We start from the raw sequence: 14,555 nt of genomic DNA on the forward strand, positions 1-14,555 counted from the left end.
CTGTAGTCCCAGCTTCTTGGGAGGCTGAATTGGGAGTATGGCTTGAGCTTGGGAAGCAGAGGTTTCAATGAGCTGAGATCACATCACTGCACTCTAGCCTGGGTGACAGAGCCAGATCCTGTCTCAAAAAAAAAAAAAAAAAAAGACATTATCTTTGCAGGTTTGGTTATATGGTAAATAAACAAAACTTGTCAAGGAACAGAATATCTTTTTACATTAGGGCCTATGCTTATATCCAGATAAACATTTGGAAAACAGTATTGCCTTTATATGCCATTATTTTGATTGACACCTTGGTAATAAACTGTTTTAAATAAGGTTGCTCAGACATTAACTGCTTTGATGAGATTCTGAATTCCTGTCTTTTTAATCTCTTGGTATATTCAGATTGGCATCACAGATTTTTTTCTTTGAGAAATCCACATGTCTGTACAAAAATCATCTCTTTTTCAGGAAAACATACTAAGAGAATCACTTGTGGATGTTGGAATGCAGAAAATCTGCTTGCTTTAGGTGGTGAAGATAAAATGATTACAGTTAGTAATCAGGAAGGTGACACGATAAGACAGGTAATACAGTAACATCTCTTTGGTCTTATATAGTCAAGCTTTCCCGCCAAATAGTTTGCCTATCAAACTAATCTATACAATTTTTTTAAATTTCTGTGTGAGGTGTATGTGCGTGTATGTAGATATATATACACATATATGTGTGTATATATATATAACTTCAAAAATCTTTATATATATATATATATATATATGTAACTTCAAAAACCTTTCTATTTATGTGTTAAAACATTTTTCTTTGCTATGAATATGTTATCCAAATATCCTCCTTTGTATATTTCCCTTTGGTAGTAACATGGATTATTAGCTCTGTGGTTCTGGTTAGACAGTGTATTTGTGAAATAACTGTTATTTTACATGTATATTTATAATGTAAATGTTAATAACAGGTAGATCTCGAATTCAGAGTCAAGTCTGCCTGATTCCAAAGCCCATACCTTTAACTGATGAATTCCTTCTAAACTAATCCTAGTTAAATTTAATTTTAAGATTAAATTTTTCTATTCACATTTCTCAAGATTGATTAGATCTTTCAGAGGCTCCCTCCTTACAGGAATTTGTATCACCAGTAGTTACATAATGTGACCAATGGGAAAATTTGACTTTAAAGTACTGTTTATGATTTAGTATTGCTAGAGCAATATTGACTAACACATTGTTTGAATACCTGCTAGGCACATGGCACTGTATTATATACTATAGAAAGAACATGAAATGTGGTTCCATATTAGCCAATCTGTTGCTGCATAACAAATTAACCTCAAAATGCAGAAGCTTAAAACAATACTTATTATTTTATGGTTTTATGGATGAGGAATTTAGATGCAGCTTATCTGGGTGCCTCTGCCTCAAAGTCTCTACAAGGCTGCAATCATGATGTCAGGCAGGGCTACAGTTTCATGTGAAGGCTCAAATGTGGGGAAAATCTGCCTCCAGGCTTACTCACATGGGTGTTGACAGGGTTCAGTTCCTTATGGTTTGTTAGACTCAGGGCTTCAGTTTCTCTCTAGCAATTCACTGGAAGCCTTAACTTCCTTGGCACGTGGATCTCTCCATAGAGTGTCTCACAACACAGCAGCTGGTCAGAGTGAGAGCAGCCATTCAAGACTGAAGTGAATCTCTTTATAACCTAATCACAGAATCACTTTGCCATATTTTGTTCTTTAGAAGTGAATTACAAGTGATAGCCCACACTCAGCAGGGCAGGGATAGGGATCACACAGGCATAAAACCAGAAAGTGGAGATCACTATGGGCCATCTTAGAGGCTGCTGATCATAGGGCCCCACTCTTAAGAAGACATTACTAATCATTATAAAATATACATGGTCTTATTGATTAATTGTCACATTTTGTGGTACAGCTTACCTGTCCTACAACATTGGGGAGACAGAGGAGATGAATGAAAATTTGATTGTGAGTCTCTAAGCGATAGAAGGCAATCTGGATCAGTCAGGGTACAGGCTAAACTGTTGGGACAGAGAGACCTAAAATTTCAGGGGTTGTAAGAATATGATAGTATGGGTCGGGTGGATTTTTTCCTGTCTTTCTTTCTCATGTAACAGAGAGACAAGTCACCTACGTACCTCTGCTTCACTAAATTGTACAGAGCCTCCAGTTCCTTCCATCTTATTGCTCTGCCATTTTCTAGAGTATTGTACCCTCATCTGCATGATTGAAGCTAGTGTACCAGGATCACACCTGCATTTCAGCTCCAGGGAAAGGACAAAGAGAAGAAATAGAATGTAAGAAGTTTGTAAAGGACTTGATCTGGAAGATGCATTTATTATTTCCTTCATGTTATATGACTATAACATAGTCATATGTCCAAATCTACCTGCTGCCAGGAAAGCAGCAATTTTAGTCTACCTGCATGACTGTGTACCATGCTAAAACTTGTTTTACTAGATAGTGCAAAACATGTACTCATTCAGTCCAAGCAGAACGGCAAGGAAAAACTTAATACAGCTTGTTCATGGGTTATTCAAGCTTGGACTAACTGAAGATATAGGTTTTGATTGGGAATTTATAGAAAATAGGGCTGAAGATAGCTGATTCCTGTATCTGTTTTAATAATTCTATTTTCAATACCCTTTAGAAATAGAATGGTAGATACAGTATAAATGCTACAACTCACCTCTCTTGTGTTCATATCAGACATCACCAATAGATAGTGGATTTTTTTCTCTTCACTGAATCAAAATATGGTCTTAGAATATTTTTCCACATAGCATTCCAGGAAGTCACTACAATTCAACCATTGTTTACGTAGAAGATAACTGTTCTTCATTTCTAATCCTTAAGAAGTCTGCTTCCAAAATTAGACATACTACTTAAACTGTCATGTAGTAAGCAAAATACACATCATAAGCGTTGCTTTGTTTGGTGTTTTGTCTTAATTGCTTTAACTTTGGTGTTCTGCAGATCACTGTGTTGTTATTTGTCTGCATTTATTTTTATTTATCTGCTCAGGATTTGTCTTGCTTCCTGAATCTGAAGATTGCTGTCCCTTGTCAATTCAGGAAAATTCATAGTCATTATCTCTTTGAATATTACTTCTTGCCCTTTCTATTCTGTTTTTTGGGAGTATCTGTTAGATATCTTTTTGACCCTCTCATGTCTCTTAATCTCTCCTTTTCATAGTTTCTATTTTTATCCCTCTGCAACCTTTTAGATAATTTCCTCATATTAGTTCACATATTCTTCAAATTTGTCTAATCATCTGTCTATACCATTGATTTTTTTTGTTTTAATGACTCTTGTTTAGAGAAAGCACTTTGTAGTTCTTTTAAAAGTCTGCCTGAAATACATGAATAGACAGTTACACAAAAATATTTTTTAAATGGCTCTTGGTTGGGTGCATTGTCTCATGCCTGTAATCCCAGCACTTTGGGAGGCCAACACAGGCAGATTACAAGGTCAGGAGATCGAGACCATCCTGGCTAACATGGTGAAACCCATGTCTACTAAAAATACAAAAACTAGCTGGGTATGGTGATGCCCCTGTAATCCCAGCTACTCGGGAGGCTGAGGCAGGAGAATCGCTTGAACCAGGGAATCGGAGGTTGCAGTGAGCCAAGATCCGGCCACTGCATTCCAGCCTGGCGACAGAGCGAGACTCCATCTCAAAAAAAAAGAAAAAAGGCTCTCATACATATGAAAAAATATCAAACCCACTTATAATTAAATAACTACAAAGTAAAGCCACACTGAAATACCATTTTTCACCTATCAGGGTGGCAAAATTATGTAAAATATGATAACATACTCTGTTGGTGAAACTATAGATAAAGTTAGTATGTCCCTTCTGCAGGAAAATTTGAAAATATCTAGTAAAACTACATCTGCACTTACCTTTTGACTTAACAATACCATTTCTAGGACTGTACCCTTCATATACACCTCCTATAATACAAAAGTATATATGCACTTAAAAAAAACTGCCTGAACTTAAAAAAATTCTTTTCTCATATTTATGAGTCCTTTTACAGCTTTAGTCATTTTAAAAATATTTATTTTATAATTTCTCTCTCTCTCTCTCTCTGATAATTCTATTTATTTTTAGATCTACTAACTCCTTCTCTTGATGTATTGTTTCTTTTTGAGTTTTGTAATTTTGAAGTATGAGCTCATCTTTAGCAGGGTTTATGTGTGGAAAGTTTTTTAAACTCTTGGTAGAGGTTCTGGGTTAGTTTTTTCCAAAACTGCAGGGATAATATGAGCCTGGATCCTTCCATATTTTATGTTAATTTGTCATCTTGGGAGCTCCCAAACCACCCAACATATACATTTGAACCTCAAACTATAATGCAGATAGAAGGAGAGGTCTTTAGTTAAATCCTTTTTTCTTTATTTTTTTTTTTTTTTGGTGAGACAGGGTCTCACTCTGGAGTGCAGTGGCATGATCATAGCTCACTGCAGCCTCAAACTCCTGGGCTCAAGCAATCCTCCCATCTCAGCCTTCCAAAGCACTGGGATTACAGATATGAGCCACCGTGCCCGTTCTTTAATTAAATTATTGACATGAACTTTTTTTGTCTGACTCAACACTCAGGCCAACCAAATGGGTTTCCTTATTGTCTCCCATTACTAGCTGCTCTGGGTAGCTGTAGCATCAGTTTCTGCACAGACTCTGGATTTAGTTTGATCTTCGCTGATGGTCCCTGTAAATTTCCCTTTTCTTCTTTCAAGCTTATTTGTTTATTTAATAAGATATATTTTCTGTTTCATCGAGAATTTCTAGATATTTGTGGCAGTAGGATTTTCAGGTTCTTAGTCCAACATTAGTCAGGAATGAAAACCAATTACCTGTTCTATTAATATTCAGAATGAATTTAAATATTGGGTTCATTCGTAGTGATGATATTTTTACTCCTGTAGACACAAGTAAGATCAGAGCCTAGCAACATGCAGTTTTCCTTGATGAAGACAGATGACCGAACCTCTGCTGCTGAAAGCATGGTAAGAATTCTAATCAAATCCATGCCCAAATCATTTGGGTAATTTTGTGGAATATATAATTTCCTTTTCTTGGATGACTCAAATAGTGATGAATAAACTATGTCCATTGACTGTATTTTAAACCACGATAGAGCTACGTCTTTTAGTCCTAAAAGTTGTTATTGCTATTGACTACCTGGTATTACAGCAAGTGAGGACAGCTTTCTGTTACAGTTGGTATTGCTCTTTTCATTCTTGTGGTATCAAAAACAGTAGGGGTACTTTGCAGAAGTACTGATTTGTATATTATTTTTTATATTTTTACTCAGATTTGGTTAGCAGAGCTCTTGAAGTTGTAGCTTTTGGTTAATACTTAGATGAATTTTTCCTGCCACATCTTAACATTCTGAAATACAGATGATTTTCACAATCAATATGAATATATTTAATGAAGTAGTAGCTGTTTATTTCCTAAAAACCGATTATTAAATTGATAGTGACTTACAATTGAGAGCATCTTATAATCAAGGAATTATATCACTAATGAGCCCAAATAAGTAATATACTCTTTTTTCTCCCCAACATAATTACATCCTCCACTGGGAATTATATTTAAGAAGTTAATTGCATGAGTAGCACAGAGACACTAGTTTAGCTAACACTAACCTACAGGTGATAGAACCAGTGATGATATAAAAAGCCAAGCTGGGGGCTGGGTGCGGTGGCTCACGCCTGTAATCCCTGCACTTTGGGAAGCCAAGGCAGGTGGACCACAAGGTCAGGAGTTCGAGACCAGTCTGGCCAGCATGGTGAAACCCTGTCTGTACTAAAAACAGAAAAAATTGGCTGGGCATGGTGATGCATGCCTGCAGTCCTAGCTACTCAGGAGACTGAGGCAGGAGAATCGCTTGAACCCAGGAGGCAGAGGTTGCAGTGAGCCGAGATTGCACCACTGTACTCCAGCCTGGGCAACAGAGCAAGACTTGATCTCAAAAAAAAAAAAAAAAAAAAAAAGCTGAGCTGAGTTATCCACAGGAGTGTGTACCTGTAATCCCAGATGGCTGAAAAGCAGAACAGAATGAAGAGTCTTTATAAGCTAAATATAAATTCATTTGTAGTGGAACTGTCAGACTTACAATTGTATTGTGCAGTACTTTAGTGAAGGGTATAGAAACTTTAAAAGGTCACTCCACAAAGGAATTTTAGTATATTTGAAAGGGTATGTTGAAGATGTGTAAAACCAAGGATGCTTACCAGATTATGTATTAGTAAGTACATTGTTTTAGTCAGTCATATAATCATACTAGTTATAGCATTTAGCACATCTAAGTTGGGCTTATTATTGTTTTCACAAATTGGGTTCAGCTGTTGGATTTGCTTATTGGTCTTTTCATGAAAAAGTAACTCATTTCATGATCTCCTAATCTTTTTGGCAGATAAGTGTGGTGCTTGGCAAGAAAGCTTTGTTTCTTTTTAATCTGAATGAACCAGATAATCCAGCTGATCTTGAATTTCAGCAGGATTTTGGCAACATTGTCTGCTATAATTGGTATGTCTGCTGTAACTGGTATGTACAAAAAGCTCATTACAGAAGAACATCTATAGGTTTTTCCTTAATAATTGTATTCAGTTTTTGTCTGTAACATTCAATTATATACATAACATTTTCTGAATCGTGGTCTGTGATTTAGTATGCAGAACTACCTAGCATACTATCTGACACGTAGTAGGCCCTTGATAAATTATATTCTATAATTTCTTAATTTTAAGGTACTTGCCAATTTACCGTGTTGCACTGATAGTCAGTCTCCTCATTTACAATGTTGTTGCCTTTGTTGCTGTAGGTATGGTGATGGCCACATCATGATTGGTTTTTCACGTGGACATTTTGTGGTTATTTCTACTCATACTGGAGAGATTGGTCAAGAGTTATTTCAGGCTCATAACCATAAAGATAATCTAACCAGCATTGCAGTATCACAGACGCTTAACAAAGTTGCTACGTGTGGAGATAACTGGTAAGTTATTTTCACATATTTCTAGGAAAGTGTATATAGTGAATACTCAAGTGAATCAGCCAAACTTTGGTAGCTAATATGAACCTGCCAGTCATGTTTACAATTTAAAATGTCTAAGACTACTTTACTCCTGCTTTTAATATTCAGGGAAAAAATATAAAACAAAGTGTAGTTGAAAATCTATCTTTAAAATAGGCACTGGGTAAATAGAGGAAGCATACTCCGCTCCATGTCTCCCACTGAATACAGCTATAAAACCTGGACAAAATGTATGGAGCAGCTATTTAAAAAATAGTAGTAGGCAGATTGGAAAAGAAGACATCATTTGAAGTGCCAGCTAACCAGCAGCGAGTCTCCCGTTTGTCCTCTGCTCTCTCACAGCCAGGACTCAAGGAAGTCAGAAACCTAGAAGTAGGCACCAGAGCACAGAGAGAGCTTTAAGGAAGCTCTCTAATTCTGGCTTAAGTTCCAGGAAAGAGAACTTACAATGCTCAAAGGCAGTTGGGGAAATCCCCTGGTTTTCTTTTTCTTTTTTTTGTTCTTTGTTATTTAATGCTCCAGCCACCAAGTGGTCTCCCCATGGCAGTGGCAGCAAGAACAGTGGCACCAATGACCTACAGGCACCTAAAACTCTAATGGAAGATAACGTCTCCAGTTAGAGGCTATGGTTTCAAGAAGATAGGGCAAACCCCTGTTGCCTGTTTTTCTCTCTGTCCTCCCTTGGTCACAAATACTTGTACAGTTGTGGGAATTATGTGGTAGAATAGAGTAACTAGAGATCAAGCATTAATAGAGGATGAAAATGAGGAGCCCTAGGGAACTAGAAAGTACCAGGTTGATCACAGAGAGGAAGGAACTCAGGAAAACAACCCTATAAAGATATTCATGAACTCCTGTGTTCACCCTTAAGCTCATATCTATAGACTTATCCTAAACATGTAACAAAGACCCTGTGAACTGAACTAAGACATAGATCATAGCCAAGATCTTGTGCTAGCCACTGAGTGGACCATAGAGAGACATATCTGAGTACGGCTGCAAAGGCATTGCAAATGGTACTGACATTGAAACCATAAACCACAGAAGGCTCATTGAAATTTATGGCTTGAACCCAGCCATGTTGATGGCCTGCTGAAACAAAAATGTTAACCTTCTCCATGGGATTTAGATTAGATACAGTTTTATAATTTCACAGTGTCCAGAATATAAGCCCAAATTACTCGACATATGAAGAATTAGGAAAATGTTAACCCACTTTGGAAATAACAATAAAAACACCAGTGCCAAGATGATGCGGATAGCAGATATAGAAAAGCTCCAAGAAGTAAGGGATAATACTCTTGAAACAAATGGAAAGCTAAAAAGCCTCAGAAAAGAAATACAACCAATACAGAAGAGCCAAATGGAAATTTTAGAACTATAAAATGCAATAAATAAATGGACTTAATAGCAAATGGAGATAATAAAGAGTCAGTGAACTTGAAGAGAGATCATTAGAAAATATCCAATCTGAACATGGAAGGAGAAAATTTAAAAAAAATTATTTGTCCCAGAAACCTGTTAGACAATAACAAAAGGTCTAGTATTTGTGTCTTCAGAAACCCAAAAATAACGGCTGGAAAGTTTATGGCAAAAGACATAAACCTGCACATTGTAGAAGCTCAGCAAGTTTATCAAAAGGATAAACCAGAAGAAATGTGGGGCTATTTACATCATAATCAAACTGTTGAAAAATAAAGACAAAGAAAAAGTCTTGAAAGAAGCCAGAGAGCAACATTTTGAATGACAGTGGATTTTCTCACCATAAAGCATTGAGGCTAGAAGAAGAAATAAAAGCATTGTCAACTGAAATTCTTTATCCAGTTAAAATGTATGTCAGTAATGAAAGCGAAATAAAAGCTTCTTAGATGAAGGAAAATGAAGAGACTGTCTTGCTCTCTAAAAGAATTGCTGAAGGCAGTTCTTCAGATAGAAGAGATCTGAGAACAGAAGGAAATTTGGGACACTAAGAATGAAGGAAGAGCAACAGAAATGGTAAATATCTGGGTAAATATAATAGACTTTTTTTCTTTTGATATCTTTAATGTATATGTGATGCTTTAAAAGAAAAATTACATTGTTCAGTAGGGTGTTTAATGCATGAAAATGCAATATATTAGAAAACCATACTATAAAGGGGAGAGAGGGTAAAAGGTTTTGTATGCAGTAAGACTTCTACATTCCACTTGAAATGGTAAAATACTGATTCTAAGTAGACTATGAAAAATTAAATATGTATATTATAATCTAGAGCAACCTCTAAGAAAACTACTTAAAGATATATACAAAAGCACAATAAATAAATTAAAATGGAATACTAAAAAATGTTCAGATCTAAACAAAGTAAAGAAAGAAACACAGGAATGAAAGAGGGAACAGATAGAAAGCAAATAATAAAGCAGTAGACTTCAGTTCAAACATGTCAATACATTAAATGTAAGTAACAAATCTATTAGACATAGATTATTAGAGTGTTTGTTTGTTTGTTTGTTTTTGAGATGAAGTCTCATTCTGTTGCTCAGGCTGGAGTACAGTGGCATGATCTCAGCTCACTGCAATCTCCACCTCCCAAGTTCAAGTGATTCTCCTACCTCAGCCTCCCAAGTAGCTGGGATTACAGGTGTGCACCACCATGCCTGGCTAATTTTTGTATTTTTAGTAGAGATGGGGTTTTACCATGCTGGCCAGACTGGTTTCAAACTTCTGACCTCAAGTGATCCATCTGCCTCGGCCTCCCAAAGTGCTGGGATTACAGGCTTGAGCCACCTCACCCAGCCTAGAATTGATTTTTAATGACCCTATAATATTCTGTTTGTAAGAAATTCACTTCAGGCCAGGTACAGTGGCTCACACCTGTAATAATCCCAGCACTTTGGGAGGTCGAGGCAGGCAGATCACAAGGTCAGGAGTTCAAGACCAGACTGGCCAACATGGTGAAACCCCATCTCAACTAAAAATACAAAAATTAGCTGGGTATGGTGGCAGGCATCTATAATCCCAGCTACTCAGGAGGCTGAGGCAGGACAATTGCTTGAACCCGGGAGGCGGAGATTGCAGTAAGCCGAGACCAGGCCATTGCACTCCAGCCTGGACAACAGTGTGAGAACTCCATCTAAAAAAAAAAAAAAAAAAAAAAAGAAAAGAAATTCACTTCAAATATAATGATATAACTACTTAAAAGGATGGGAAAAGACCATATAAATGCTAATCAGAACATAGCTACTCTAGCTATCATTTACATTGATATGTTTGAACTTGCATAGCATTTACCTTGTATTAGGTATTGTAAGTAGTCTAAAGATTGCTTTAAGTATATGGGAGGATGTGTATAGCTTATATGCAGATACAATGTCATTTATATAATGGACTTGAGCACCTGTGGATTTTTGGTATCCACAGAGGGATCCTGAAACCCAATGTTCTTGGGATACTGAGGGATATCTGTAAGGTATGGAACCAACTAGGTAGAAGATCAACAAGGATATAAAAGACTTGGTCAGCACTATAAACCAACTAAACCTAATAGAACACTGCACCCTGCAGCAACAAAATGCACATTTGTTCCAAGTGCCTATGGAGCATTCACCACAATAGACTACCCTAGCTTATAAAACAAACCTCAACAAATTTAAATTGAATCATATAAAATATGTTCTCTGACCATAATGGAATCAAACTAGAAGTCAGTAACAGCAGGAAAACCTCCAAACACTTGGAAATTAACCAACATATTTCTAGGTAATTCATGGGTCCTGGAGCTTCAAAGCAATTAAAAAATATATAGAACTGAATGCAAATGAAAATATAATGTATCAAAATATGTGGGAAGCAGCTAAAGCAGCACTAGAGAAAACTTATAGCACTAAATGTTTACATTAGGAGAAAAAAGGGCCTCAAATCAATCCTGTAAGTTTCTACCTCAAGAAACTGAAAAAAGGAGCAAAATAAACATAAAGCAAAAGGAAGAAAATAATAAAAAGAAAATTGTGAAATGAAAAATAAGAAAATAAAATCAATTAAACAAGAAGCTGGTTCTTTGAAGAAAATAAAATTGATAAGCCTCTAACAAGCCTGACAACAATAAAAAGAGAATAGACACAAATCACCAAGAGTGAAACAGGAGTATCTCTACAGATCTGAAAGCCATTATGAGAATAATAAATGAATACTACGAACAATTTTACACTCAAAATTGGACAACCTAGAAGAAATTGAGCAATTCTTTGAAAACCGCAAACTACTAAAACTCAACCCAAGCGAAACAGATCATCTGGAATAGCCCTATGACTACAATGAAATGGAATTAGTTATTTAAATGCTCCCAAAAAATAAATCTCCAGGCCTGTATGGTTTCATTGAAGAATTCTACCAAACACTTGAGAAAGGATTAATACCAATTTTTTAAAAAATCTCTTCCAGAGAAGAGTAGAGAACACTTCAACTTATTTTATAAGGCTGGTATTACCTTTATACCAAGACCAAACAAAGGCAGTATATTAAAAAAGAAAAATATAGGTCAATATCTCTCATAAACTTGAGCACAAAAATTCTCATCAAAATTTAGCAAAAATTATACTTCATAACCAAGTGTGATTTATTTCAGATACTGAGCATTTCAAATGGATCAATATTTAAAAATCAGTATAATCTAGGTCAGATGCAGTGGCACATGCCTGTAATCCCAACACTTTGGGAGGCTGAGCCAGGAGGATCACCTGAATTTAAGAGTTTGAAACCAGCCTGGGCAATATAGCGAGACTCCATCTCTAAAACAAAAGAGCCAGGCATGTGGCATGTGCCTGTATTCCTTGATACTCAGAAAGCTGAGATGGGAGGATTGCTCAGCCCAGGAGTTTGAGGTTGCAGTGAGCCGCAGTTGCACCACTGCATCCTAGTCTGAGCAATAAAGGAAGACCCTGTCTCAGAAAGAAAACAAAAAAAGATGTAATCACTGTATCAGAAGCTAAAAAAGACAAACCATATAATCACATCAATTGACACAGAAAAAGCATTGCACAAAGTCCAGCATACCTTCATGATAAAAACTCTCAGCAAGTTAGGAATAGCAGGTAATTACCACCGTTTGATAAAGAACAAATATAGGCCAGGCACAGTGGCTCACACCTGTAATACCAGCATTTTGGGAGGCCAACACAGGAGAATCATTGAGCCCAAGAGTTCAAGACCAGCCTGGGCAACATGGCGAGACCCCATCTGCACACGTTGCCTGTAGTCCCAGCAACTTGGGAGGCCGAGGTCAGGGGGATCATTTGAGCCTGGGAGGTTGAGGCTGCAGTGAGCTGTGATCGTGCCACTCACTCCAGCCTGGGCAATAGAGTGACATCCTGTCTCAAAAAAAAAAAAAAAAAAAAACAATAACAACTACAAAAAGCCTACAGCTAACATCGTGCTTAATGGTGACAGATGGAATGCTTGTCCCTTAAGATTAGGAACGAGACAAGGATATCTGCTCTCATTACTCTTATTCAACCTAGCATTAGAAGTTCTAGCCACTGCAATAGGCAAGAAAAAGAAATACACAGCACTCAGAAAGGAGAAGGAAAACTATCTCTATTTGCAGATGTCATGATCATTTATGTAGAAAATCCCAAGATTTTCTATGTAAGATTCCTTGCGATTTTCTCCATAATTTTCTTAAGATTCCTTGGATCTCAACAAAGTGAAGATGTCAGTTCCTCCAAGTTGATCTGTTGTTTAATGAAATTTATATCAAAATCCCAGCATGGTTTTTTGTAGGCATAGACATGCTTTATTCTAAGATAGATAGATAGATAGTCAGCACAGATCCTAAAATAGCCAACAGCCGTCTTAAAAAGGAACAATAAAATGGGAGAAATCATTTTTCCCGATATAAAAACTTGTATAGCTACAGTCATCAAGACTGTGTATCATTGGCAAAGGAAAAGACATATCAATCAACGGAACAGAATAGAGAAGACAGAAATAAACCCACACAAATATGCGCAACTGGTTTTTGACAAAGGTGAAAAATAATTAAATGAAAGCAAGGTACCCTTTTCAACAAATGGTACTAGAGCAATTAAGACAAAAAAAAAAGCTTCACACCTTAATAAAAAACTAAGCAGAAAAAAAAAATAGAACAATTAGGCAAAAAAAAAAACCACACACACCTTAATAAAAAAATTCACTCACGAACTTAAATATAAAACTTAAAACATAGGAGGATGTCTTTTGGATCTAGGGTTAAACAAAGAGTACTTAGACTTGAAACCAAAAGCACAATTTATAGAAGGAAAAATTTATACAGTAGATTTCATCAAAATTTAAAACTTTTGCTTTGTGAAATACTCTGTTAAAGAAGATGAAAAGATGGCCAGACACAGTGGCTCACATCTGTAATCCCAGCACTTTGGGAGGCCGAGGCAGACACATCACCTGAGGTCAGGAGTTCGAGGCCAGCCTGGCCAACATGGTGAAACCCTGTCTTTGAAAATAAATAAGCAAATAAATAAGATCAAAAGATAAGGTACAAAATGAGAAAATATTTGTAAACCACATATCCAACAAAGGACTAGTATCTAGAATATGTAAAGGACTCTCAAGACCCAACAGTATGTCATATGCTTAACATCTGTATATGTTATCAACCCAACCTGATGCTATTGTTGTTTAAATGTCAATTATCTATTTACATATCAATTTATCTATTTATGCAACACAAAAATAATAAATTTATCCATATAGTTACCATTAAACAAAAACCCAAAAGTAGAAAATAGGCAAAAGACATGGATTTCACCAAATAATAACAAATACATGAAAAGATGTTCAACATGATAAGCCGTTAGGGAAATGCAAATTAAAACCACAATTACCTATTACTACCCATCTGTTAGAATGGCTAAAATGAAAAATAGTGATAACACCAAATGTGGGTAAGGATGAGGAGACACTGGATTACTCATACATTGCTGGTGGGAATGCATCATGGTACAGCTACTCTGGAAAACAGTTTGGCGGTTTCTTAAAAAACTAAACATGCAGTTACCATATGATCCAGCAGTTACACTTCTGGCCATTTAGTCCAGAGAAGTGAGCACCCACATTCAGATAAAATCCTGTATGTGAATGTTTATAGCAACTTTATTTGTAATAGCCAAAAACTGGAAACAACTCAGATGTCCTTCAGTGGGTGAATGGTTCATCCGTGCCATAGACCACTACTCAGCAATAAAAAGGAACAACCTATTGATATACCCAGCAACTTGAATTTCCAAAGGATTGCACTGAATGGGGAAAAAAAAAAAAAAAACAATCTCAACAGGTTGCATACTATGTGATTTCATTTATATAATGTTCTTGAAATGACAGAATTATAGAAACAAAGAACAGATTAGTGATTGCCAGAGGTTAGAGATGGAGCTGGAGTCAGAAGGAAAGAGGTGAGTGTTTATAAAAAAGCAACATAAGAGATCTTTGTGGTCATGGAACTATCTGTATCCTGGCTG

The 14,555-nt window shown here is 36.4% G+C and overlaps 1 protein-coding gene across 7 annotated transcripts in view; it reads left to right on the forward strand.

The window, feature by feature from the left end:
• Positions 1-14,555, forward strand: part of WDR19 (WD repeat domain 19) — a 107,127-nt gene that overhangs the window by 16,406 nt on the left and 76,166 nt on the right. For 5 of the 7 annotated variants that reach the window (XM_032271972.1, XM_032271981.1, XM_032271990.1 and 2 more), the window contains 4 exons: positions 454-569; positions 4,949-5,029; positions 6,445-6,557; positions 6,853-7,026. In XM_032271972.1, coding sequence (XP_032127863.1) covers positions 454-569; positions 4,949-5,029; positions 6,445-6,557; positions 6,853-7,026 — 484 coding nt within the window. The remainder of the gene's footprint in view (positions 1-453; positions 570-4,948; positions 5,030-6,444; positions 6,558-6,852; positions 7,027-14,555) is intronic. The other 2 variants (XM_032272005.1, XM_032272008.1) reach the window with 1 other exon arrangement.

Source organism: Sapajus apella, unplaced genomic scaffold (assembly GCF_009761245.1).
Source record: "Sapajus apella isolate SASKATOON/1434 unplaced genomic scaffold, GSC_monkey_1.0 scaffold5, whole genome shotgun sequence".
Classification (NCBI taxonomy): Eukaryota; Metazoa; Chordata; class Mammalia; order Primates; family Cebidae; genus Sapajus; species Sapajus apella.